Source organism: Gopherus flavomarginatus, chromosome 8 (genome assembly GCF_025201925.1).
Source record: "Gopherus flavomarginatus isolate rGopFla2 chromosome 8, rGopFla2.mat.asm, whole genome shotgun sequence".
NCBI classification, from domain to species: domain Eukaryota; kingdom Metazoa; phylum Chordata; order Testudines; family Testudinidae; genus Gopherus; species Gopherus flavomarginatus.
Genome location: NC_066624.1, coordinates 41,632,015 through 41,658,667, shown reverse-complemented (window position 1 = coordinate 41,658,667; position 26,653 = coordinate 41,632,015). Strand labels below are relative to the sequence as shown.

General features: G+C 48.2%; 1 protein-coding gene and 1 long non-coding RNA gene across 4 annotated transcripts; one reads left to right on the top strand and one right to left on the bottom strand.

Moving 5' to 3' along the window:
- Positions 1–1,517: 1,517 nt before the first annotated feature.
- On the top strand, positions 1,518–26,480 carry LOC127056481 (TNFAIP3-interacting protein 3-like). 2 transcript variants are annotated; one of them, XM_050964367.1, is made up of 7 exons: positions 1,518–1,727; positions 16,019–16,181; positions 17,841–17,984; positions 19,018–19,140; positions 21,176–21,415; positions 22,259–22,384; positions 24,818–26,473. In XM_050964367.1, the coding sequence occupies exons 1-7, from the start codon at positions 1,585–1,587 to the stop codon at positions 25,103–25,105; spliced, it is 1,227 nt and encodes a 408-aa protein (XP_050820324.1). In that variant the 5' UTR covers positions 1,518–1,584; the 3' UTR covers positions 25,106–26,473. The 2 variants fall into 2 exon arrangements, with proteins under 2 accessions (XP_050820324.1, XP_050820325.1); XM_050964368.1 differs by lacking the exon at positions 21,176–21,415 and having other exon boundaries at positions 24,818–26,480.
- LOC127056503 (uncharacterized) lies at positions 13,694–22,251 on the bottom strand. 2 transcript variants are annotated; one of them, XR_007775832.1, is made up of 3 exons: positions 21,383–22,251; positions 20,752–20,905; positions 13,694–14,667 (listed from the first exon to the last, which is right to left on the bottom strand). It is a non-coding gene; the product is annotated as an uncharacterized LOC127056503 (long non-coding RNA). The 2 variants fall into 2 exon arrangements; XR_007775831.1 differs by lacking the exon at positions 13,694–14,667 and adding an exon at positions 19,147–20,606.
- Positions 26,481–26,653: the final 173 nt, after the last annotated feature.

Genomic DNA, 26,653 nt, shown 5'->3' with positions numbered 1-26,653 from the left:
TTATCACTGGGTAACTGGGCTGCTTTCTCCACTCAGAACTCTTTGCATCATCATTGGTTTCAGTTGTTTGCTTGCTTGTTACAGTATGTGGCGGATGAACTGTGTGAGAAAAGCAGAGGGTCTAGCACACCTCAGCTGAAATCAATTTTCATGCAGTTGGTATGTCAGGGCTTACAGTGCACCCTTCAGTGACCCGGCTTGACTGGGTTTTTTTCAGGCCTTGGATCCCTTGCAACTCTGTCCACTTTAAGCACCGATTGTGTCCACATCTATGATAGGAATTGCATGTGCTCTTCTGCGTCTGTGACTGGAGCTGGGCAACTAACTGCTTTTTCAGTTCACTGGGCAATTTTAAAACGTCAAAAAAAATTGTTTCAGGCTGCATTGAAAACAAATGGTGTTTTTGTTTTTTAAATTTCAGCCAATCAAAAAGAAGAAAAATAATTTCAAGTTGAATGAAGCATTTCACTTCAATTGTGACCAATTTTCAATATTTTTGACTTAAAAATAAAATTAAAGGAGAATTTGAAATGAAAATTAGTTCCAAATGAAAAATTGAAAAATGAAAGCTTCATTTTGAAGATGCCCGCATGAAACTCTTCAATTATTTCAGATTTTGGGAAGCATTTATTTTCAGAAATGAACTGTTTGGTAGAATCAACAAAAATTCTTGACGTTTTGGTGTAATCAAATCTGCATTTTTTTTGCAGATTGGCGTCAGCTAAAAAATGTTGCTCAGCTATGAAATGAGGATGAGTTGTGTGTCTGCACCTGGTGTATGAATTGTGTGGAGTCTATAGTGTGCAAGTATAATTTGTGTAATCAACTATGTGCACTTGTGCCATTGTACCTCTGCATGAATTCTGTCTGTGCGTGTGTGTGGGCATTGTGTGTTCCTCTTTGGGTGTTGTAGGTACTACTGTTTGTGTGTATGAATTGTGTCAGAGTCTGCATGTAGGTATGCATTGTATGTGTGTGTGACTTGTGTGTATGAATGTGTGTGTTACCACACATGTGTACATCTGCATTGGGCGAATGTGGCTGCATCCTGTGTGAACTGTTATGTCGGGAAATACTCAATGAAAATATTCAGGGTACAAAGATAGCCCAGAAATGACGTCCCTGGAAAATGTAACAAGGGTCTCCCCTCGCAGACCCCTGGAAAGGCCAAAGGTGGGATGTGAGCGCATCTTGGGGACCTTGAGTTTCTTTGCAAACTTCCCACTGTTGCGACACTGAGTGCGTGGGCAGACACCCTCTGCCCTTTTTGCGGAGGTATGTGGGGAGGGGGAATGGAACAGGCTCCCTGCCACTGAGAAATTCACCGGCGCTGCGGGCGTGAGTAACTTTCTCTGCTCACCCAACAGCTGACGATGACTCCTCTTCCTCGGTGAAACTCCCACAGCGCCCCCGAGCGAGGAGCGACGCTTCCTGGTTACGATCCGCAGCGGGACCCACGTGCGACACCACCGACCCGGAGAGAGCGGGGCGCTAGGGGCGTGACATTAGGGGCGTGCCCCGCGGCGGCTCCTTGCCTGGCACTCGGCTTCGCCCCTCCAGCGCGCCGGACGGCTCAGCCCCAGCATGGAGACGGGCCCCCTCGTTGCCCTGCTGCACGACAAAGCAGAGCTCCTGCCTGAGCTGCAAAGAGGGGCCCCCCAGCTGGATTTCTGCCTAGAGCAGGGCCCCGGGCTGGCCAGACCCCAAGACGCTCTGGCTCTCAACAGGTAGGTAAAGCTCCGCCGGGGCTGGGGGCTATTGGGAGGGGGCGTGTGGTGGGGGGTCTTAGGTCCCATCAGAGCTTTAACCGGGAGGGAGCGACAGGCATCAGCTGTGACCCCCTCCCCCCGGTTGTTGGAGGGAGGAGCTGGAAGCCGGCAAGGGAACTAGGAAGTGAAACAAGCCCCAGGGGCTGCCTTTACCACCTCTTAACGCCCTGCCCTGGTCTTCGGTGCGAGGGGTCAGAGACCCCCTCCAGGGGGGCTTTGTAAGGGGGTGCTTCGTGGTGCCTTGAGAGCAGCAGGAAGTTTGAGAGAAGGGCTGAGGCTGGTGGCTGTGCGGGAAGGGGAGACATAGGGAGTTAGGCTGCCAGGTTGTGACATATATGCAGAGCAGAAGGGGTGTGCGTGTGTGTATATACATAGCTACACACAGGCATGTAACCATGCCAACAAGCACTGGTTGGTGGTTGTGGCCAAAGCTGTGACATCAGTGCTGCTGTGAAACAGGTGTGGACTGGGAGTTTTGTTCTGTGGGAGCCAGAATCCAATTCTGGATGACTTGGCAGCTTCCCTGCTCACTGGTGAACCCCAGTGGCTGCTAACATGGTTCCTGTGCTCGCTGGCCCCCAACATACACGCCTCCCCAAGTATCACAATATAAACCCACCGTTGCTGGGGTAGCTGGAGACCAGCTCTTTGAAGGAAAAAACAGTCCTATGAATCTATCAGGAAGACTGTGCTAGATCCGTGTTTCCAGTAACCAGTTTTAAAGGGCAGCCCGTCTCTGAGAAGTAACTGAACCAGTGGTTCTGTGCACATCCCTGTTTGTCTTAGTTGGCTTGGTTTCCCAGTCAAGAGATGAGTTTCTGTCTGACAGTCTTACAAACCTGGGAATCACCCTGGGCTCTTTCTAAATTGTGCATCATCATCACCCGTAATAAGGATTCTTGGAGCGAAACTTAGTTATTAATAACAATAACGACAGATGAGCCAGACTAGAACCTCACTCAGCTTCCCATCGCTGTGGTGGCTTGGCTGAGCTGACAGGAGCAGAACACTGTCATTTGCAGGAAAGGCATCTATCTAGGTATTTATTACTGTTCTCAGATCTGATTCTCAGTATACCCAGAGGACAGTGCTGTGGGATTAGAGGGTAATTTTTCTCTGTAGTTATGTTCCTGCTCTTAAACACCCGTCAAACACTTCTACCTAGCATAGCTTCAAATGCAGCATGGACAGAAGCTTGCTGGAAGTTGGGATAACATTTCAGGGAAGTAAATTGTTTTTGATCAACAGCTTCACTCTGAGCAGAATGACCCAGATCCCCAAAGGAATGTAGGTACCCAGTGATTTACATGGGAATGAGACACCTAAATATTTTTGAGAATCTGGGTCAAAATCACTATAGCTGGAATTTTAAGGACACAGTTAGGACCAGATTTTTAAAGAGCTAAGCATGTTGGGTGGATGTTGAGTTCTGAAAATCTCAGTCTGAAAATCTGACCTTAGAGTCACACTGGGAGTTCCTGGCTGCTGAACTGATCCTTATTTAGGAGCCAGAATGGGAATTGATGGCTTGAGAATCTGGCCCCATAACAAACATGGCATCACAATGCATTGGAAATACCTGGGGCGACCATTATACTGCACTAGATACACCAAGATTCACATTTTAGTTTACTTTACAATGGGCGCCACTAGATAGATTGATAGAGCCATTTCCTAAGCTGCTATATATCGATGTCATTCCAATTACTTCAATGGAGCTGTGTCAATTTACAGCAGCTAAGGATTTGGCCCATAAAATTTTATTCTTTCTCTCTCTCTCACACACACACACACATATGCTTTTGTTCAGGTATTTGAAGATAGTAAATAGCAGCTTTCTGCCACATGCAATGTTTGTTATTGACCTGAAAGTCAAACAAAAATGACCATCTACATGCCTCTGGGCAGATGGAGCCTGTACATTCTTCATATCAATGAGAAGTGATTTGCATAAACCCTCTGTGAAGTATATACAGAGCCAATGATTGGTGAGTGTGGTAACCTCCAGGACCTACAAGCATTGTTTAGGAGGCCCATTGTTCTCATAGACTCAAGCAGGCCCCGTATTCACACATCACCCTGTTTTCTTTCATACACAAAATACCACACAATCACCAGAGAGTTACATTATCATTATTTCGATTGCAGTGGCATGTAAGGCTCCCACGCAGGGACCAGGGCCCCCGTGGGCAGGGACCATCTGTCTATGCGGGAGACTGACCTTTCTCAGAGGCTGGTCTAACTAAGGGCCATCACAAGCTACCTTCCACTCTTAAGTGCCAGGTGGAGTTGGGATTTGGACTACTCCTACCTGCCTTCTCTGGCACACACAGAGCAGCATCAGGATTTAAAAACAAAACCCAAACCAAACTCCTCCCAAAACCAACCATTCCACTGTGCCCACAATTCTCCTGGGGAGAGGATGCGAGAGAGAACAAACCACATGCTTAATACATGACTGGAAGGTCAGATACTGCGGTGATGAAGGCAGCACAAGGGCCCGAATAGAACTGTGTGTGTGTACAGCACCTGACATGATGGGGTCCTGGGGCATGCTTGGGATTCCTTGGCGCTATCGCAATACAAATGACAATTGCGCTGGACAGACAACACAAAAGCAGCCTCTGCCCTAGGCAGCTCACAATCTGAAATTTAGACAGAAGGTGGTAGGTGAATGGGCAGTCATGGAGGACAGGTTGGGAGAATAAGATTCCACTAGAGACAAGTGAGTACGTATAAGTTAGTAGTCAGGGAGTAATCACAAGTGACCATTTGCCTAAGCAGTGCCAGCTGGGCATGATTTGTAGGGATCAGCAAAGGCAGATGTTAAGAGGCTGAGGTCATGGGAGAAAGAAAAAGAAAACATGGTGTAAAATCCTGGCTCCATTGACTTCAATGGGAGTTTTCCCATTGATTCCACCATCACCAGGATTTCTCCCACAACCCCTCCAGTCTGGGATGGCAGTGGGAGCTGCTACTGCAGGGGAGAGGAAATCGAGTGGCCAGCTCCTCACCCCTCTAGTTTCAAGGAGGCCCTGGGAAGGAAGGTTAGTTCTTGTCTCAGGCCAGTGTGGTGACACATTCCCAGTTCCAAGATGCCCAGTCTCCAGCCAGCCTGCCTGCCAAGTTTTGTTCTGCTCCACCTGTGACATTTCATGCAAGTGGTTTAACAAGATCATGTGTGTGGTTGAAAGGAATTTGACTATGCATAAGCTTTTATGGTCAACACACCCTGCTCTGAGCAGTGGTTGAGGTGGAGGCTTGATGATGTAGGGGAGTGGGAATCCGAGTGAGAAGCTGGCTGGGTTGCTGCTGGGGCTAGGGAGGCGTGGGGGGCAGCAAAGCTGAAAGTGAAGGAGGAGTGGGGGGCTGACTGCTCAGTGAGTGCTACAGCAGCCTATAGTGGCCAAAAGATGCAACTGCAGAAAAATCCTCCTAGAAGAATGTGAGAGGTGTCAGCTGAGATGCAGGAATGTGTGACAGGGCTGCCTAATGCATAGCTGCCACGTGAGCTGTGCAACATTCGACAACCCTATTTGTATTTATTGTTACTGCTTGTGCTGCAGCCACAGCTGGAGGCCCCTGTGCCATTGTACTGGGTGCTGTGCAAACACGTAACAAAAAATGGCCCCTTGCCTGGAAGAGATGACGCAGGAGAGACTGCAGTGCTTGTAAAAGGTGCTGCACGGTTGGGCAGCCCTGGAGACTGATGTCCTATTGATCCCAAGAACAGGGGCAGCAAACGCAGGCAGTGTCTAAGATTCCCCACTAGTGTGCATCATTCCTGCCCTAATGGCACCATTAGGCCTCTCCATACTAGGTGTGTGTGTAAAACCTGATAGCTAACCCATCATAAAATCCTAGTGCAGCCACGGCACGTGGTAGTTGGTGCCTAGGCGAGGGAAACCCTAGCAGGGATTTTAGGGGACACCCACATTGCAATCCCGGTAAACTGCTACTCTATCCTGTCTACACTAGGATTTGAACACATGGGCTAGTATTAGTGTAAGCCACTCCCACTCAAGGCTTCACTGTGTGTGTCACCCCCTAGTGGTGGCTGTGTCACATACAGGGTCATCTCCGGCTACACCCTGACTTGCCCAACAAGGCCTTTTAGCTCAGGCAAGTAGAGGCTCATGCCTGTATATCCAGAGATGCTAGGTTCTTTCCCTATTGCCAACAGCCCACTCATTTTAAAAACACCTTTTATCCTGGTGTGGATAGACCCTTTGAGAATGACAGGGGAATTCTGTCTTCATAGCCAGTTCGATCTTTGTCCTCCTTGCTGGGACTGCCTATAAGGCATGTATGCAGTGTGTGTGTGGAGGAAGGGTCAGTGCTAATTGTGGTGAGAACCCCCTTCCCCCCCCCCAAAACCCCAGCCCACATCTAGGCCTCTCCTGTGACAATGCATAATCATAGGGCTCACTGGACATGCACTCACTGATCTGTTTAATATGCATTGACATTTCTTACCTTCCAGCTTTTCGCTGAACCCTGTGGACAGGGGAGTCATTGTCTAAGCCTTCTGCCCATAGCAGAGACTGAACCTCACAGCCCACTCCAAAAATTGAAGGCCCTCACATGGGTCCTACTTCTCAGTTTGGACTGGTTTATACCTGGGCAAATAACCCACAGCGATGCTAATCTAGCTAGAGATGTAGTCCATGCTACTCTCATGCAGGGTGTGCTGGGGGGAAGCTAGCTAGAGTGCCTCTGAGAATATGCCGAATTACAAATAGACACCATGACATGATTGCAGTTAAAGCTCTGGCACCTGTCAGGGGATTTCCCAGCTGTGGTGTCCAAGACTATTTGAACAACAACAGAGATTCTTTTGCACAGGTGAAATCTTACCTGCAACCAGCAATTATTTAGTTCTTTCCAATCACAGGTTCCAGGGCTAATACTTGAAGGACTTGACTGTTCCTGAAATCATAGGTAGTATTAACACTGCTCAGCACTGACTCCATGCTTTACTGCACATCTTCAAAGCACCAAGGTGGCTCTGATCCTAGTAGATCACAAGATGCCAGATGAGAAAATCACATCATTCTGATTAGAATCCTGTTTCACTTACACAGAAAGAGAGAGAGCCAGATCCTGCAAGCTCTTATAAGTATGAGTTGGCTTTATTTTAGTGCGTCTATTTGTGCGAGTGAGGGTTACCCACAAGAGTCAGGGTGTGCAGGACTGGTCTCATTACATCATGGTAGTAGTAGCTGATATTTAAGGAACTGATGGGGTGAATGTTATATGCTCTTTCCAAGCAGAGACCCAGGCTGCTTTTACAAGGCAGACAGAATTAAGCCCACATAAAAAAAAAAAACTGACCTCGTGATTTTGGGTGCTCAACATGAGACACTGTGGCCTGATCCAAAGAAGTGCTGAGCACTCGTAACTCTACCTAAAGTGAGCGGGAGATGAAGATGCTCCGCACTGTTGAACATTAAGCCTGAAGTGTCTCAAACTACAAGCCTGAGTTGAAGCCCAGTTTAAATACAGTTGTGGTTCAGTGGGGCTTGATCACAGGTTGGCAGCGTAGTGTGTGAAGGGCTAACACTATGTGAGTATCATTCAAGAATCCTAAACCCTCCCTCAGGTTGAAGCCTGGTGTGTCTAATACACATAAGAACCCCACCACCATGGATCATCCTCCGGGATCTTCATTGACAAAAGCACAAACTTCTACCACTTGTGCTAAAGGAATAACTCCACTAGTTAGTAATAGTAGTAGGCCACTATCCTCTATTCAGCCAGCCACTAGAAGGGAACATACAGTTGTATCAGACAGCATGGATAGTACTAACCGTACCCACCCCTCGTTTCCTCTGGTTATCTTATCCCAGCCTGCAGATGGTGCCTCTCTGGGTGTAACACACTGGCCAAATTGTCATTAGAGTGGGAGATGGGCCGAAGTGGCACCCAGATTCCATTTTACCCCTACGTTTGGGCATGTTGGGGTGTGGATTTGGCTCAGGCCCATCTCCATTTACAACCCTACTTGACCACATTGGAGTTTAAATCCTTTTAAAGGGTGGTTGCTTACGGTAGTGTCAATGGTGCCTAAGAGACAGATTTCCAAAGGGATTTAGGGGCCTCAAGGTGCAGATAACAGGTGTGGCACCTAATTCCCATTGAAAGTCACTAACTCACTAGGTGTCTATCTGCCCCTCAGTTCAGAGCCAGCACCTAGCTCACCCTAGCCCTCCTTGAACATTCATGTGCAACTCACAGGAAAGGGAGATAGCTATACATGGTTACATCTCCCTACACACAGCAGTCTCATGACAGCTCCCAGCTAGAGATGGGCTTAATCTGCCAGCCCTCTAAACATCTGAACTAACGTGCCCAGAACACACATGCCAGGAGCGAACAGTCAGCCTTGAGCGGAAACAAACCGTGTGGCCTTGTCCATACTAGGACAGTGAGATATATAGGATTTAAAACTCAATCTAGACAAACTAGGGCAGCTCCCTAATATAGGTGGACCAGCAAATTACCGATTTAAGCTGAAATCGATATAAGCAGGGGTTAAACCAGTTCGTATGTGTCTGTATTGGGGGTTTGCACCCATTTAACTGGCTCAAATTTTAAATAGATTTTCTTAGGCAAGCACTTGAGTGCTCATTGTGTCTGGGGTGAGTCAGCCAGGAACAACGCAGAGCCAGTGAGAGAGTGAAATTCCCCTGGTCCATCAGGTTTGATAGTAGGATCGCCAAACTACACACACACACACACACACATATATATATATAACCAGTTCCCTGTTAGTAACACACCTCCTCCCACCAGGTATGTCACTGAGTATTCCACTGACAGGCTGCGTGAGAACAAATTACACAATGAAGATTGAGCTCTAACTGATGTACTTACTGACTTCACAACCCCCTGGGTGCTGGAGATCAATGTAGATGCACTTTGGAGCTCCCTCACACAACAGGTTGTTGTAGCACAACACAGCCAGGTACCCAGTCAAAGTATTGTCACTTGCACCATTACCGTGATACTCCCCCCACGGACTCAAGTAGAGAGGCTAGTTTTAGGGATGGGAGGGCTGGTTTGCATGACATGAGAACCAGCGCCAAGCCTTTGAGTTTTGGTAGGAACGTGGAAATGGGGTCTGGATTTCACACTCCATGTTTCCAAAAACAAAGTGTCTTTCCTTGTATTACTGGCCCCCTTCCTCTGTCTCTGGAGTACCCTGCTGGCCTTCCTTGCTGTATTGCCCTCCCCTCCGCCTCCACACATTTTCTGCCTCTTCCCTTAAGCTGCGTCCCTCCAGCCAGCCATGTTGGCATGGTGTAAGTAACAAAGGAAGGACAGGGTTCAGCCACCGGGAATAAGGACTTGGAAAACCAGCACAAGATATCAATGCCAGCTGCCTGGACTCTGCCTGCTACACCTGCTGGGAACCCAGACTCCTCTGCTCTCTTATTGCCATGGTTTGAAAGACCGAGTATGAGAATGTACCAGCTAATGACAGCCCATCCCCTTTGTCAAGTTCCTCACATCAGCGAGCGGCGTGAGAAAACAGACAGCACCCACCAGCTCCAAAATAAACCAAAACACAGCTCTGTTCCTTTGCCTTTGGCATGTCCCCAGTGCAGTCTCCATCCCTGCAGGAGAACCAGCTCTGCTGATGCTACTGTGGGCAGGGCAGAGGGCTGGGCATCCTGGCTTCTATCCGTATCTCCCTGCATGAGGTCAGGCCCTGCCACTCTCTGTGCCTTTCTGTTTCCCATTGGCGTCACAATACCAAGCCCCCTCTGTAAAGCGCTTTGAGATCCCCTACTGGAAGATCTCCTCCGATCATTACTGCCGAGGACTCTCCCCATGCAGGACTCCACGAGGGCCACAAGCTGGCCAGACTTTGTGTCACCAAGGGATGATCTGGCAAGTGATCCAAGCCCAGGGGCTGCCCTCCATTTGCAGTCCCATGCTGTTAACAGCAAACAGGCTGCTTTTTCTTAACAGCGCTGTTATTTCAGTATTGTTACACCAGGTGACAGCATCCCAGGGCACAGGCATCATGGCAGGGCAGCATGGGAGAAGGTTGCTGTGCGGATAAGGAGAGGTCTGCAGTCCCCATGGAGATAAAAGGATCTCTTCCTCCAGCACTAGGTTAGCTTAGAAGCCAGAAAATAAAGGCTGTATTGGCTAGCCACATAACTAACAAAGGTTGGCCTCTTACACAGGAACCTTTCCACCCCAGTGGACTTTTCCTGCCCATTTACTGGGCTCATTGGCAAGATCTGTAGTGAGTGTGCCTTACTGGAAGTATGATGAGTAGGGGAGCTTTCTACCCAGCAGGGGGAACCCCATCGTTGCTCAAGTAACTGGGAACAGGGTGGGTTTTTCAAGTCCTAACTGTCTCGTGTCAGAGTTTCCTGTCACTGAGGCCTGTGCATCCTGTATCAGCATCACCACTTCCTTCCGCCATGAGACTGGCCTGGTGAAGCTGCTGCCTTGGAAACAGATTCTTGGGCAGAGGAAGCTGTGCTGCCAATAATGTAACCTCTGAGTTTTAGGGGTGGCTGGAGGCACAGGGCATGTGGGGGAGTCTGAGAGGTATCTGAGTACCTGCTTGCAGAGAGCTTGCTGATTTTGAGAACAGTGGGGGGGGGGGGGTCGGGGGAACCTGCTTCAGTGCTACCCCTCAGCACACCTGCAGGATCACAGTTCTGATCAGCTCCAGTTCCCAAACCCCGCTTCCCATTCTTCTGATAGATCTGGCCCAGGCTTTAATGACTGGCTGGTGTGTGGTCTAAGGACCATCCTGGAAAGAAGTGAAAGGCCTGGCTCATTTCTAAGAGTTACGACGTGTATGAGACAAATGCTGCTTGCACTGAGCACTGCCTCGATGGAAAAGACAGTACCAGAAACGCTTCAGAGAGATCCGGCAAAGCATCCCCATGGTCAATCCCACCAGAGGACCCAGGAGAAAATGCTGACTGAAGAATTGGGCAATGAGACTTTGGACATGAGATCCAACATAAACATGGTGGTAAAGATCTCAGAGTTGAGCCTGCACATCTGTGTTTAAGTGCAACACACACATAGCCCATCTTGTCCAGCCAGGTGGCCTCCTAGCAAATGCAGAAACTCAGTGATGGGTAAGGTGGGTTTCATGCCCAGGAGCTTGGGTACGTGGACTGATCTGGCATCCAATACACACATGCATTTGGTAACTGGAGTGGGAGAGACTTCATCCATGCTGATTTATTCCAGTGAAGTTACCTGGGTTAGACTGGGCTGGTTTGAAGGGGAGTTGGGAATGGAACACAGACATTTCAAGCCATCCCCATCCCAGGGGCATGAAGGGAAAGAGTCGCGACGCTGTCCACTTGCTACATGCCTGGTCTGTATGCATGGCATTGTGCCTAGGCCAAGGAAGCAATATAGGTTTCACTGGGCTGCAAGCAAAGGAGGGAGGATTTGTATCAGTACATGTGAGAAACAAGCCCAGAAACATTAGTAGAGCCATGGGCTCACTGCACCAACGGGCTGTTACCTTTTGCAAGCCCACAATACACCTACCTCTGGAAGGCAAAAGCAATAGCCCACAGTAGAGATTCCTGTCTGGAGCATGGGTATCAATGGTGGAAATACTGCTTTGGTACTAGAACAGTTTTGCTAGGCACAATGCATATCTTAGAAATGCAAGAGCTGGGTTTTCTCCCTGGGAAGACACACAAGCTTGGCAGTGCCTTAAGGTCTGGGCACTTATCAGCTCAGTTTGCACCTTTTGGGACCCAAAGGGCAAATTGGGATGACACACTGTGCTGGATGTTAGTAGGTGTGTTTCATCTGAGAGAGCAGCCATCATTAGTGACCACCGGGGAAGCTGTGCCTAACGAAAACACTGTTGCAATTTAAGCCATTCTTCCATCAACACCTGAATGAATCCCAAAAGGCCTGGGACAGCAGTAATTGAAGATTACACTGGAATATGGTCTAGCACTTGCTATATTTGGCCAGCTAGTCCAAGAGACAAAAGAAGGTTGCAAGGTCTCACAATACATAAACCAGAAGGAGCGGGAAAGATGGGTGAATCTGCCTGGCAAGATTTTGGGATATCCAGCTCCCTGCTGGTACAAAGCAATCCTTTCCAGATCTGGCAGGCCAAGAGATAGCAGCCCATAACATTCTTATTCTCATCTTGCTTTACCCCTCAGACTTGGTTTTAGTGCCATGATCTCAAGCCCTGGCCCATTACTGAAATTCAAACCTCTCGGTGTTTTCACAAAATGCAAATATATGTTAATATTTGTACTTCTGCTCCAATTCCCCCTTCCAGCGAACTGCGAGTGGCTGTTTGAGTCCCACGAGGCAGCTGCTGCTGCTGTCCTAAGCAGTTCCAGTTTCAATCATCAAGGGCAGCTGAAATAATGAAATAAAGTGGAAAAAAGAGATCACACTGTGATTTCCACCGGGCAGTTTTCTCCCATTGCTGATGGTCCCCAGCTAGCTCAGCTCATGGTAAAGACTCTATGGGGCTGCCCTGCTGGCACTGAGAAGGGATTTGACTTTGATTCATAACTTTGTGACCGTTCCCCTCCCCCACTTAGAGGTAAATTTGCAGACAGATCCTCTTTTAGTTCTGCTTTTGGAAGCACGTGGGGAAAGGACACAGCTATTGTGTGCTCAGTGACAGAGAGGTTTAAATCCCTTTGTCAGACATGACAACACCTCTTGGACAGAACCACTTACTCATAAGCAGATGGGTTGTTTTTTTGGAAGGCTAGAAGTAAAACTGTTTAGGAGCCTGAACAAGTTAAAAATGGATCCTTTGAAATCTTAGGGCTGGTGTGTGTGTGTGTGTGTGTGTGTGTGTGTGTGTGTGTGTGTGTGTGTGTGTGTGTGTGTGTGTGTGTGTGTGTGTGTGTGTGTGTGTGTGTGTATAGAGATTTGAACAATATCTCAGGTGTCATCAACACCCATTGACCCCCAAATGTAACCTGATGCTCCAGCTGTGTCATGTGCACTCTACAGTACCCCCATAGCATAACTGCAAAGGCACCGTGGTGTTGTCTAGGTTACAAAAGTCACATGGAGTCAGTGAGAGGACATTTCACTACACCACTGTGCTTGGCTGTGGGGTGGGTAGGCTGGGTGTAACTGTGCCTCAGTGGGTCACAACTGAGAATACCAAATTCAGGACAAACTGCCGAAAAATAGGGCAGGACCCTCCCCCACCCCGCTCAAACTGGTGATTATTCTCCCATGAGATATGCCAAACCAGCAACTTTCTGTTTCACCACACTTACTAACAAGAGTCAGAAAAGCAGTGTCCTTAGGTAATCCAGTCCTTGTATCACCACCAAAAACACTAGCCTTATAGATGAGTGGTTCTTTAAAACCAGTTTAATCAGATAAAAGGTTGTTCTGATCCCAAAGGACAAGCCACACACCCAGGTCAATATATAAGTCAGATCTAACCCAAAAATGATGCCTTTGCCAATTCTTTAGCATCTAAAATCTAAAGGTTTATTTATAAAAAGAAGAAAAGAAAAGAAAAGAAAAGAAAAAGAAAGGTGAGAGTTAACATTGGTTAAAGGAATCAAATACATACAATAAATGCAAAGTTCTTGGATCAGGCTTGTAGCCCTGATGGAATAAACTACTGGCTTGACAAGTCTCTGGTTGCTTCCAAATCATTGGAAGGTTCTCAGTCCTTTGGTTATAATGCTCTCATTAGTATAAGTCCATAGTCCAGAAGTTTGATGGAGATATTTCCAGCGCCTTTTATAGCTCCTCTCAAGGGAAGGTTTCAGAGTAGCAGCCGTGTTAGTCTGTATCCGCAAAAAGAACAGGAGTACTCGTGGCACCTTAGAGACATAGGGAAATAGATTCAATTAGTGTAATGACCCAACCATTTCCAGTCTCTGTTTAGGCCTGAGTTAATTGTATCTAATTTGCACATTAATTTGAGTTCAGCAGTCTCTCTTTGGAGTCTGTTTTTGAAGTTTTTTTGTTGCAGAATTGCCACCTTCAGGTCTGTCACTGAGTGGTTAGAGAGGTTGAAGTGTTCTCCCACTGGTTTTTGAATGTTATGATTCCTGATGTCAGATTTGTGTCCATTTATTCTTTTGCGTAGAGACTGTCCGGTTTGGCCAATGTACATGGCAGAGGGGCATTACTGGCACATGATGGCATATATCATGTTGGTAGCTGTGCAGGTGAACGAGCCCCTGATGGCGTGGCTGATCCACTCAGTGACAGACTTGAAGGTGGCAATTTTGCAACAAAAAAACTTCAAAAACAGACTCCAAAGAGAGACTGCTGAACTCGAATTAATATGCAAATTAGATCCAATTAACTCAGGCCTAATCAGAGACTGGGAATGGTTGGGTCATTACACTAATTGAATCTATTTCCCTATGTTAAGTTCTCCTCACACCCTCTATGGGTCATCTTAATTATCACTTCAAGAGTTTTTTTCCTCCTGCTGATGATAGCTCATCTCAATTGATTAGACTCTTCCCTTTGGTATGCATACTTCCACCTTTTCATGTTCTCTGAATGTATAAATATCTCCTGTCTGTGTGTTTCATTCTATGCATCTGAAGAAGTGAGCTGTAGCTCACGAAAGCTCATGCTGAAATAAATTTGTTAGTCGCTAAGGTGCCACAAGTACTCCTGTTCTTCTCAAGGGAAGGGAATCCCATTGTTCTTACTGTGGAAAATTACAGGTAAAAGATGGAGTTTGGAGTTACATAGGCAAGTCACATGTCCATGCATGACTTGGCTTAGTCATAGCAGAAAAGTCCATTAAGTGTAGATAGGCATCTTCAGTTGTAAGTTAAGTGTTCTCTAATGTGCCATTCTACTTGAATAGTTCCTTCATAATGTGCTGGCTAAACACCTTGTTGGCTAAACACCCAGAAGCAAACACCTTAAAAATACAGATACATAGTTAGTATTCCTAACTTCAGCTACAAGAATGATACATGCACACAAATAGCACAATCATATTGAGCAAACCATAGCCTTTCCATAGACATCTTACATGCCACATTTTGTACAAGATTTGTTGCAGTTATATAACAGTGGTAGCAACGATGATCTACATAGTCATAGTTCAATCAGATAACCCGCAAAGCCAGTGTGACGTTAACACACTGAGAATTACTGTACGGGATGACAGTGGGTAGAGCTTGCTCATTAGCGGTGACCTGTTGGATCCCACTCACGGCTCCACTCGCAAACCTTCCAAGGGACAGTTTCTGGTGACACATTGTTGTGTGTGAGGGCTGAGGGGTGGCCCTGGGAGATGTGAGGACTCAGCAGCTTGCAGAATGAGGCCTGCAGGAGCGAACCTAGGCTCATAGTGTCTCAGTCTCACAGACTTCTCCCTAGCTGAATTCCCCTTCAAAACCCCTTTTCAATGAAGTTGTTTATGCAAATCTAACATATGCAAATACCACTTACTAAGAACTTCCCCAATTTCTGTGTGAAATCAATGGAGCTCTACTACTCTGAGTCCTCCTCAGTATGTGACTGTGTTCTAGTGGACAAGGAATGCATCTGAGGCTACGTCTTCACTACCCGCCGTATCGGCGGGTAGCAATCGATTCCTCGGGGATCGATATATCGCGTCTCATCTAGACGCAATATGTCGATGCCCAAACACGCTTATATCGATTCCAGAACTCCACCAACCCCAATGGAGTTGTGGAGTTGACATGAGGAGCCGCGGACATCGATCCCGTGCCGGGAGGACGGTGAGTAATTCGATCTTAGATACTTCGATTTCAGCTACGTTATTCACGTAGCGGAAGTTGAGTATCTGAGATCGAGTTTCCCCCGTGGTGTAGACCAGCCCAGAGAGAACTTGTTCTCTAGCTGGAGGCTTTGAGGAGCCTGCTAAGCTAGGGTGGGTCACAGCCCCTTATGTTGACATCCAGGTAAGGAGATAAATTTCCATGCACAGATCTCTAGCCCTGCTGTGTTTCTTGGGTGCTGCTCCTAGGAAGCCAGTGTGGGGGAAGAGCAGGGCATCAGCTGGGACCCTCATGTCACTCCCTGGAGAGGACGCTGATGTGAGCATCAGGGCAGTGCTGGCAGGGTGCCTGCACAGGGAGTGGGTGGAGAAGGGCACCCTGGGGTAAGGGCCCCAGAGAGGAGTAGGTGCTGCAGCTGGGGCCGCTAGTCTGGAGCCAGACACCTCAGTTAAGAATGGGACTTGTGCCTATTTCTTCCTTTTCCCCTTGTTGACTTTCCTCCTCTCTTGGTGATGCTGGCAGGGAGGGCGACCCGCGAGTGCTCAGCGAGCCTGTCATCTCCAACCAGCACGACTCGGAGGAGATCGTCACTTACATCTCAGAGAGCATGACGGTGACCTCGGCTGACGAGGAGAAGCTGCTGCTGCTCAACAAGAACACGGAGCTGCGGCGCATCAACAAGGAGGTGAACAAAGCACAGGCACCCTCCGCCTCAGCTCCCTGGGCCACGCAAGCTACAGGGAGGGGTGGCTCCAGGCACTAGCACACCAAGCACATGCCTGGGGCGGCAAGCCACGGGGGGCGCTCTGCCGGTCGCCGCGAGGGCGGCAAGCATGTTGCCTTCTGCAGCATGCCTGCGGAGAGGCTGCTGGTCCCGCAGCTTCGGCAGACCTCCTGCAGACATGCCGCTGAATCTGCGGGACCAATGACCTCCCGCAGGCAAGCCGCCGAAGGCAGCCTGCCTGCCGTGCTTGGGGCGACAAAATACCTAGAGCTGCCCCTGGCTACAGGCGTGCTCTGAGCCTTCTCTTCATGGCTGGTGCACACCCACACCCCATCTGTCCCCTGCAGTGTGATCAACCCTCAGCCCCTCCTCTCCAGTGCCCTGTACTGAGCTATGCTATGTCAATCAGGGCCAGCCAAAGGGAAACTGTTGATCCTTCCAGGGTTTGCCCATGATAGTGAGGACCAGACTCAAAGACCCAGAAGGTCCCTTCTAGTCCAAATGAACAGCTCTCTCATTATCTCCTTGGCTAGTGGGGGTGGGGGCAGAATAGCTCCTGCCTGCAGGTGTACAGTCTTCCTCACACACTAAGAGCCCTTCCAGATCTGCCCCTTTTCCCAGTAGCACTGTGTGGGTCTGGCTGTGCTCTGATCTCCAAGTCATGCCCCACGCCTATCACAGTAGTGGGTGCAATTACATCCCCATAGGAACCACGTCTTCATCGTTAGTATCTTCCCTCCCATGGGACCATGCAGCTGACTGGTCAGCACCAGGTGACAATGCAGTCACATACTGGACTTAGAGTACAGAGTCCAAGGCAGCAGCACTGGCAGAGGGTGAGCTCCCCTGTATCAAATCAAGCTGTGATCCTGCTGGATCTTGTCTGCCAGCTCGTCATTGTGTAACACCAACAGACCCCAGTTGTCAGCGGGCAGGATCCAACCTGGGCCCTGTGGAACTAAATGCATGAGCTTCTACTGCATGAATGAAAAGCCACATGGCTCTTAGCTAAGGCTGTAGCAGACTCATTAATCTCTAAGTGGTCTCAGAGCCACTAGAGGGGACAAATCACCACACTCAGGAGATGTGTGGGTTACAATTGCATGAGCTTAACCACAAGCCCCAGAATTAATGCTGAGCACAGCTCGCCCTAGTCTACACCAGGTACTATCATGTTTGCTACCGTGACTCCCTAGTGTCATGTACCAACAGGAGTCAATGCTCTAATGAAGACAAGTCCCTAGACTTACATCTCCCAGGCTCCGTCCTGCTCCCATGGAAGCCCCTTGGAGTCGGGACCTTCCATTGTTACATGCCTAGGAAGTGCCCTGAGGCTAGAATCTATAATAATTAAATAGCCCATAGCCAGAGCAGAGTTGTTAGGACAAGTGTCCTGGGCAGGTCCTATCCCCAATCCCTTCTGTCCCCATCATCTCCCCAGAAGCTCCAACACGAGAAGCTATTTCTCACTCGGCCCAGAATGGCTGAGTGACGTTAACCTGTGATGGATTAGCGCAGCATAACCTGTCAGGGGTTAGTCTGGCGCAGAGAACACTCGCTCCCTGTGTGGACAGAAGGGCAATTAAACTCACCCATGGCTTTTCTGCCCCATTCTTGCAGCTCATGAAGCTAAATCAGGAGTGGGACCAAATTTACCATACCACTACCCTGGGGCTGCAGCAGAAGATGGGGGCCCTGCAGCAGGAGGTGGATATCCTCAAGCAGCAGACGGAGAGGCTCTCCATGAAGCTTGAGCACGAACAGGTGAGCATAGGAGCCCCTGTTACTTTCTGGGCGTTCAGCAGAGCACCTAGGGCTAGGCTTGTATTGAGAGCACATGCCAGCACAGGGGAGGGACTAAGGCAGCAAATCCTGAGACGGTGGCTTGGTGTAGAACTTCAAGTCAGCCAATCTCCTCCCCCCGAGTCTTACTTGGCAGGTCAGTTTTTCCGTTGAGTAGCAATATTCTCTTGCCTCCCCCAGGGACTCTTCCCTACTGCCCCTTCAAAGCAGAGCAGCGCCATGCTGTGTTCATGCAGAGAGACTACGTGGTGTAGAAATGAGACACTGGGGTAGAGGCACCAGCCTCCCCTGCAGTCAGAACTACAGCGGTAGGTGAGCCCCTGGGTTACTGCACTTCTCTTGCACTGGGAAAAGCCCTGATTCAATTCTGTCTTAGATGACAAGAGAAGTGAATCTGATGGGCATTTGCCTAATCCTAAAAATACTGGTGGCAGGAGGAAGGGATACATAATACCCAGCTCGTTTTCCAAACCTACTCTCTTCATATCTAATATCAAATTCCTCAGGGAGTCATACCATCTAGAGGAACTGTACGGGGACAGAGAAAAGCCCAGCGAGCCTGATTCAGAGCCCACGGAAGACACTTTTTATTTAACACTTTACAAAGAAAGTCAGTATCATTATCTCCTTGTTAGGGAAACTGAGGCACAGAGAAGCAGAGCAACTTGCCTAAGGTCATGAAGCTGGCCACTGCTAGAGGCTTGTCCAGTGTATTATCCCCTCGGTGACGCCGAAGACACCAGCGAGTTAGCTGACTATGAGGGAGGTGGGAAGGTAAAGAACATAGGTTTGCTGCTTGCGAAAGACACACTGCAGCTCCCTTCTTAGCATAGATTTCCAGGAAGTGGCACAGTAAGGCTGAGCGGAGAAAGATCAATGAACAGAAACCCCTTTCCTACCACATGTGAATTTAGGATGCTGCAAGTAGCATCCAGGGCCTGTCTGCTTCCTTTGAATGTTAGATGCTGTTCTGACTGTTCCATCCTCCTTGCAGAACAAGAGGGAGTACTATGAACAAACCCTCATCCAGGAGCTCAAGAAGAACCAGCATTTACAGGAGTACGTGAGGCAGCTAGAAGGCAGACAGCACCACGGCAGGGAGAAGAGGACCTCGGCTGTAAGTTAATTGTAAACCCTCCTCCTCCTGCTCCCATAAAGGAGTCTAAGAACGGGGACTGTACCAAAGCTGCAGTTTTACAAACACAACTGAAAGTGATTCATTGGGCTGGAAGAATCCAGCTTTGTTATTGCACAGAAAACAGCCACCACCTCCATTTTCACTCAGGGAGGGCAGAGAACCTCACACCCTTTAGACCAGCTCCTAGCTGTAGACTCAAAGGCCACCTGTGCTTGGCATTTGTCATATTGCTAGGTGTGAAAGACACCAGGTCAGTGCTGATGCACAGCCATGGCTTTGACGGTGTCCCAGAGCCATGCAAGTTGCTGCAGCATGTAGCCAACTCTATTAACAACAATGCACTAAGCAAGTTTAGGGTGACCAGATGTCCCGATTTTAAAGGGACAGTCCCGATTTTGGGGGCTTTTTCTTATATAGGCTCCTATTACCCCCCACCCCCATCCCGATTTTTCACACTTGCTGTCTGATTACCTTAAGTAAGTTTGACTCAGCCAAAATTACTGAGGTTCGGGATGCAAAAATTAGAATGAAAGAAGCAAAGAAATATTCTCAGCAGCACAAAGAGTCCAGCTCCCACCACAATCCCGTCCTCTAACAACTGGGGACGGCCTGGTGCTGAGAGTGGGTTTAGAGGATATGGAGATCAGAACACCCAGCCTACACCAGCATTCTCTGGGTGGGGTTAGAACAAGAGTGGAAGAATTATTGACCATGTATATGCCTCATCATGTGACCTCACCAGCCAGTCAGCACCTATAATTTCTCTTTCTTCTCCTGACTTTCCGAAGGACTCCAGTTCCATCTGTCCTGGCTTTGAAGTATAGATAACTCACACCTAGTACAATTGCACCCAAATGTGCTCCAGAGTTTGGCTGGCCAGCATGGATAGGGATCCAACTGTGTTAAAACAACAGTGCTCAAACCTGGCTAGGAATCGAGGCTAGATGTAGGCTCCACTATAGCTTGGCCCCATCCACATTGGCCAGCCAAACAGTACTAGATTATTTCAGCTACAGACATGCTGAAGCTTTTAAACACTGCTTGAGAGCCAGTGCAGACATCTTATTTTGTTGTTATTTGTATTAGAGTAACATCTATGGGCCCCAGGCTGTGTCCCTGTTCTGCTAAGCCCTGGCCATACACAAGAGAGTTTACATTCTAAACAGGAGGGGAAACTGAGGCAGGGTGCGGAAGTGACTTGCCTACGTTCACGCAGCAGGTCAGTGGCAGAACTGAGACTAGAATCCACACCTCCCAACTTCCAGGCCACACCTATCCACTGGACCAACTGTTTCCCTATATCATACAATAGCCTTATTTTGCTAAGCCCATTGTTTCAGGTGGCTCTTAGATGGAGTTGCTGGTAGCAGAGAGATGTGGTCTTGAACAGTTCAGTTGCCCTCCTGTTGAAACAGCTAATGATCCAAAATTGTATCTGAAACGAACTGAAAAATGCAAAGGAGATTCAAAGCTCCCGGGAGAGACTGACAGTAAATGTAGGTCTTCTGGAGCAAGCTTCTCTGGTAGCACAGAACGCCTTTGTTAGGCTGGGCACTTGGAGACTTTAAATTTATTTCATGCTTTTCTTACCTGCTGACTCATGCATGGTACCATCTCCTACCATGGGCATGACCTAATTTAGGGCTTCTCAGCTGTTTCCATATCACGGTGCCACATGCAGCCACTCCGAACTGGCCTGTCTTGCTGGCTCCCTGAAGGCTGTAGGCTGGCTCCTGCAGCAGTGCTAGAGGAATGGAAGGGTGGCTTGTGAGGCTCTGCTGCCCAAGAATGACTTCACTATAAGCAACAGATTCAGTGTCAAACACAGCCCCACCCAGCCCCTCCCCCTATTGTCACCTAGAGACCAAACTACTGTCCCTTATCCTAATGTATTGTGACCAGGAAGAGAATGAAACACCCAGGGCCCAGTGTGACCATTTAGCATTTCTAAGAAGCTGGTCACCAGTGGGCTGGATGATGCCAGCAGCTGACCTTTAGGCCTTTCCTTCCTTAGGGCTCTGAGGTATTGGCATCTGTGCCCTGGGAGGAATTTGTAGATGCCCAGTTCCCGCTTCCCAGGAAGAGCTTGAAGGAGAGCTCACCCAAAAAGCACGAAGAAGCCAGTCAGAAAGTGCAAGGGGGTGAGACCTACAAACCCAGGAAGTGCAAACACTTGGCCCAGATGAATAATAGCTCGGATCCTGGGAAAGAGGTGACTGACCTGAAGGACCAGCTGGAGGCCTTGAAATGCCAGGTAACCAGGGGTCAGCAATGTGTCCGTGGTAAAAATTTTGAAGTCTGTGGTAATTTTTCAAAAATGGAATGACAATGACATAACACCCCCCCCCCCACCGCCAATGTCCATCACTAAATACCGTAATTTTGTCAAGTGTCCATCGCAAAGCATGGCGATACTGACCCTTGCAGGTAACTCAGCATCAGTCATGAACGATGGGTGCTCAGGGGGAAAGGGACTGCTGTGAGGAGGAGGGGAGAAAAGAGACCTCACTGAAACGTTTACTCAGGCAGGTGGGACGGGGAGCTAGTCTCAGGCGAACATCCAAGAGTGGTACACTACTCCTCTCCAACTTTTTGCAGGAGGAACTGAGTATTGGCGCTGTGCTCTGCTCCTTCACCCGCTCACACCACCCCGCTGCATCATTTTAATCCCCCATCCTCCCAGCTTGGAGCAACCCTGGAAGCACCACCTTGTTAGAGTTCAGACAGTGTTGGTTAGTCGCCAGCATGCTGGACTAGGACTTGTGAGACCTGGGTTTTAGTCCCAGCTCTGCCACTGGGTTGCTGGGTAACCTTGGGCATGTCACTGTGTCTCTCTGCTTCACTTTCCCCATCTGTAAATTGGGGATAATGATCCCTAAGTGCTTTGAGATGGCTATATAAGAATGAGATAGTATTATTGGGAGTGGCAAAGGGAAGACATTAACATGACCAGTCCCCAAAAGGTGACAATGACTTTTGCATGACAATTGGCATAAGACTGTAGCATGATCATCCCTCCCTAGTGTACTGGCCTGGTACCCGGCCGTGACACGGCTTCCAAGGCCCTACTGACAGGCTTCTCTTCCTGCTTTCACAGACAAAAATTTATGAGGCGGATTACAGGACAGAACATAAGGACCGGGAGCGAATCAAAGCAGAGAATGAGAAACTACGGAAGAAGGAGGAGGAGATGAGGCAGCAGATGGCACTTCTGCAAGAGCAGGTGAGTCTCCTGAGTGCACTGGTCAGCCTGTTAATGCAACTCAGCTGCAGGGAAGGAACAGCAACAGCCAGCAACTAGGCTGTATTTGAGGCTCTCTCAATGGGGGCAGAATGGATTTAGGAACATGGGGCTTGCCATACTGAATCAGATCCTGATCCTGCTGATTTAGGCTCCTCTGGCATTGACCAGTGCATGAAGCGTGAGAAAATGGGGAAGACTCTCCCTGATATACCTTGCAAGTTTTTCTGCCTCCAGTTAGTGTAGCTGTATGTGCAGGGGAATCCTTTCTCAACCCTGAAGGAACCACCCTAAGCATGAGATGTGATTCTCCATACTGTCTATTGGTTTGCAAGTTACAACTGTTAGCAGGTTCCATTTTCTTATAGTGCAGTGAAGATAGAAGAGCACCTTCCCACTCAACAGATCTGTTCCTGATGTGTATTTAGAGCCACCACTGAGCACCAGTTGGTGCTATAGAGATTAGATCTGCTGCTTTTGATGACAAAACTTTACCGGGGAGCTGACACAGCTACCAGGGAATGAGCTGGGGCTGGGTCTGGCTCATGGATCAGCAACTTTGTTAGTTAAGGTCCCTCTAAAGTGACATGCTCTGTCCTCAGTTTAGAACTGAATATTCCCAGTAAATACAACAGGTGCAGAGGAGAACCCTGCTTGACTTTCTAATCCCAGCACAAGGCTGAACTGGCAGTTAGAAAGACATCCCTTTCCTTGTGAGCAGTTAAATGGAGGAACCAGCCACAGTCCGAGTGTCCTTTCAGCCCCAGGCTACTTAAAAAATGAAAAGGGTTGGTTTTTGAAAGCGATGTAAGAAACTCATTCCAGCTAGTCTCTTCTTACGTCTGCAACCTCCCCCAATCTTCAGGGTTTAGCGAGTCTGTACCAACCGTTCATCGCTGCAGTGCACTGCCAGGCTCCATGCAGTTTAATGGCACAAGGCTGCCTGTCCCACTTGTCCTGAAACACTCTCTTGAAGCCAGAGGATTCTCACTAACCAGGGATGAGGAGGCTACAAGGGGATTATTTCCTAATCCCTGATGATCTAGCAATCTAGAACATAAGAACTGTCATACTGGGTCAGACAAGTAGTCCATCTAGTCCAGTATCCTGTCTTTCAACAGCAGCCAATGCCAAATTCTTTAAAGGGAATAAACAGAACAGGCAATTATAAGTTACCCGTTCCCTGTCGCCCAGTCCCAGCAGAGGTTGTCTCTGTATAGCATGGGGTTGTAGGCATTTAATGGATGTCAAAGGCTGGTCATTGGTAGTCAGAGGTTTAGGGATACCCAGAGCATGCAGTTGCGTCCCTGACCATCTTGGCTAATAGCCATTGATGGACCTATCCACCATGAACTTTAGTTATTTTCTGAATTCAGCTATAGCTTCAGCCTTCACAACATCCCTGGCAACAAGTTCCACAAGTTGACTGTGAAGAAACACTTCCTTATGTTTGTTTTAAACCTGCCGCCTATTAATTTCATTGGGTGACCCCTAGTTCTTGTGTTATATGATGGAGTAAATAACATTTCCTTATTCCTCTTCTCCACACCATTCCTGATTTTATAGACCTCAATTATATTCTCCCCTCCCCTTAGTCATCTCTTTTCCAAGCTGAAAAGTCCCAATCCTTTTAATTTCTCCTCCTATGGAAGCTGTTCCATAGTCTGATTCATTTTTGTTGCCTTGCCCTTCTCTGTGCCTTTTCCATTTCTAATATATCTTTTTTGAGATGAGGTGACTAGAACTGTACACAACGTTCCAGGTGTTGGTGTACTCTGAATTTAAATAATGGAATTATGATATTTTCTATCTTACTATCTATCCCTGCTAACTTTATTGACTTCTGTTGCATATTGTGGATAGCTTTCTGAAAACATCTGCTCCATGACTCCAAGATCTCTTTCTTGAGTGGTAACAGCTAATTTAGACCCCATCATTTTGCATGTATTGTTTGGACTATGTTTTTCAATGTGCATTCCTCTGCATTTATCAACACTGAATTTCATCTGTGATTTGGTTGCCCAGTCACCCAGTTTTGTGGACCAACACAGCTGCAGGGGAATGAGCTGGGGTCAGGCCTGGCCTATGTATTTATATAGAATCCAATCACTATGCCAAGTGCTAGGTAGTTGAATAGCTGGAATTGTTATTCTGATCTTTGGAAAGCACTAGCCACTTGGGAAAACAGATCAGAAGAGAGGGGATGGGAATTATTCCCTCCCCAAATCAGCATAGTTTTACATCCCTGCCAATCCTCCCCAAATCAGCATGCAGTTTAAACTGTGTTCAAAATTGGTTCATGGTTTTAGCTGCACAATAGCTAGTGCCTCAAGTTGAACAGAGCTGGCCAGAGCCACCTCTGGGCTCACCTGCCTCTCCCTGCTCATTTTTGTTTTTCCTTTGCCTTCCCTGCAGCTTAAGATCTTTGAGGATGACTTCAGGAAGGAGCGGTCGGACAAGCAGCTGCTTCAGCGCCTCCTGAAGAGCAAGGCCAGCCCCAAGGAGCCCATCCTTGTTCATCGCTGCAACAGCCAAGAGAGGCCAGTGGTACCCGCCTCACCTGCACACTCCACTTCCTCCACATCCAAGCGAGGCAACTGCAACAAGCACTGTGAGAAGCACAGCCACAAGCAGGGGGAGTGTGCCAAGCACCACTCACGGGATGCTGAGGTGCACGCATCCCCATTCAGCAGAGACTACTAGAAACGAGAGACATACATCTTCCAGGCAGCACTTCTTAAGCTAACACACATGGTCTCTCCAGCAGCCATCTGCTGCTGAGTGCGTCTCCAGCCACAGGAACCAGCACTGCTCTTCTGCAGAGGCCATCAGGCGATGCTTTCAACACCATAGATGCTTTCAGCAGCCACGCCTTCCATTGGTTATAGCTCAGACCAATCGGGGCTTGAGGTTTCAGCAGCCCCGTAGAGCAGAAGCCTAAGTTATTTACTTGCTTCCTCCCTATTTTTCTCCAAGCTACTGAAATAAGAATGGAAGGTTTGTACCTGGATTGGAGCTCATCTCTTAGAGCCATCCAAGCAGCTTCACCTTGCTCCCGGGCATCACCTGCTTAAATCCACCTTGCAAGTAATTCTGGGGCAGGGAAAGCTTGACAAGAAGCATGTGTGTTGCCCCCCACATCAAGCAGTGTTGAGAACAAAAGGCCCTTGGACACTGTAGGGGTGATGCTACTGTCTAAAAAGGGCTCACCCCACCCCACCTTGAGTCCTTAGCTGTAAGTCATCCTATATGCTAGCAGTGCCTCCCAGTGTAGCTGCTGCTCCAGCAAAGTTTCTCAGTGCTTTATTCAATTTCTCACAGGATTTCAGCAGCTCCCCACTGCAGCCTTAAACTCAGCCAGCAAGGACTGGGGACAACTGTTACCTCTATTTATTTTAACCAGTCTCCTAGATCCCATAGAGTTGGTGCTTTATATAAGTGATTTAAAATACATAAAATAAATACAAATGCCTTCATTTCTTCTGCTTTCTATGTGCTTGTAAAATACAAGAGCAAAGACATGTTCTTCCCTTCATTAACAAACGGTTGTGGATTTAGGAACCAGCTCCACAGCACTGGAGATAGATGCTATTTACTTACAATGGAAGCAAAGCATGGTCAGCAGCAGGGCAAATTTCCCCAAGCCTGCCCCAAACAGTACCCTGCTAGGGGAGAATTCTGGCTGCATGGCCTCTCTCTGCCTCCTAAAGAAGTGGTCAGCAGGCAGCTAGGTGTGGCCACACTAGTCTGTTTGTGAGGTAGACTGTTGTCCATTAGGAACTGGACTGAGAACAACTAGTTACAGACTCAGGTTGGCTAGATCCAGACCACAAGCCTATGGCTAAAAGCCCCAAATTCCACTAAGGGATTTAAAATCCTGTTTAAGGCAGATCAGGCTCTCATGATCCTAAGTACTGCTAACGGCTGAACCAGTTAACTTTGAGGGTACGTCTTCACTACCGGCTGTATCAGCGGGTAGCAATCGATTTCTTAGGGATCGATATATCGCGTCTCATCTAGACATGATATATCGATCCCCGAACGCGCTCCTGTCGACTCCGGAACTCCACCAACACGAATGGCGGTAGCGGAGTCGACAGGGGGCGCTGCAGACATCGATCCCATGCCATGAGGACGGTAGGTAACTTGATCTAAGATATGCAACTTCAGCTAGGTGAACAACATAGCTGAAGTCGAAGTATCTTAGATTGATCCCCTCCCCTAGTGTAGACCAGCCCTGAGTGGCAGCCA

Coding starts and splice junctions, on each gene's coding strand:
- LOC127056481 (XM_050964367.1), top strand. CDS start 1,585: ATGGAGACGGGCCCCCTCGTTGCCCTGCTGCACGACAAAGCAGAGCTC. Junction 17,985..19,017: donor TGAAGCTTGAGCACGAACAG/GTGAGCATAGGA, acceptor TCCTCCTTGCAG/AACAAGAGGGAGTACTATGA. Junction 19,141..21,175: donor GGGAGAAGAGGACCTCGGCT/GTAAGTTAATTG, acceptor TTCCTTCCTTAG/GGCTCTGAGGTATTGGCATC.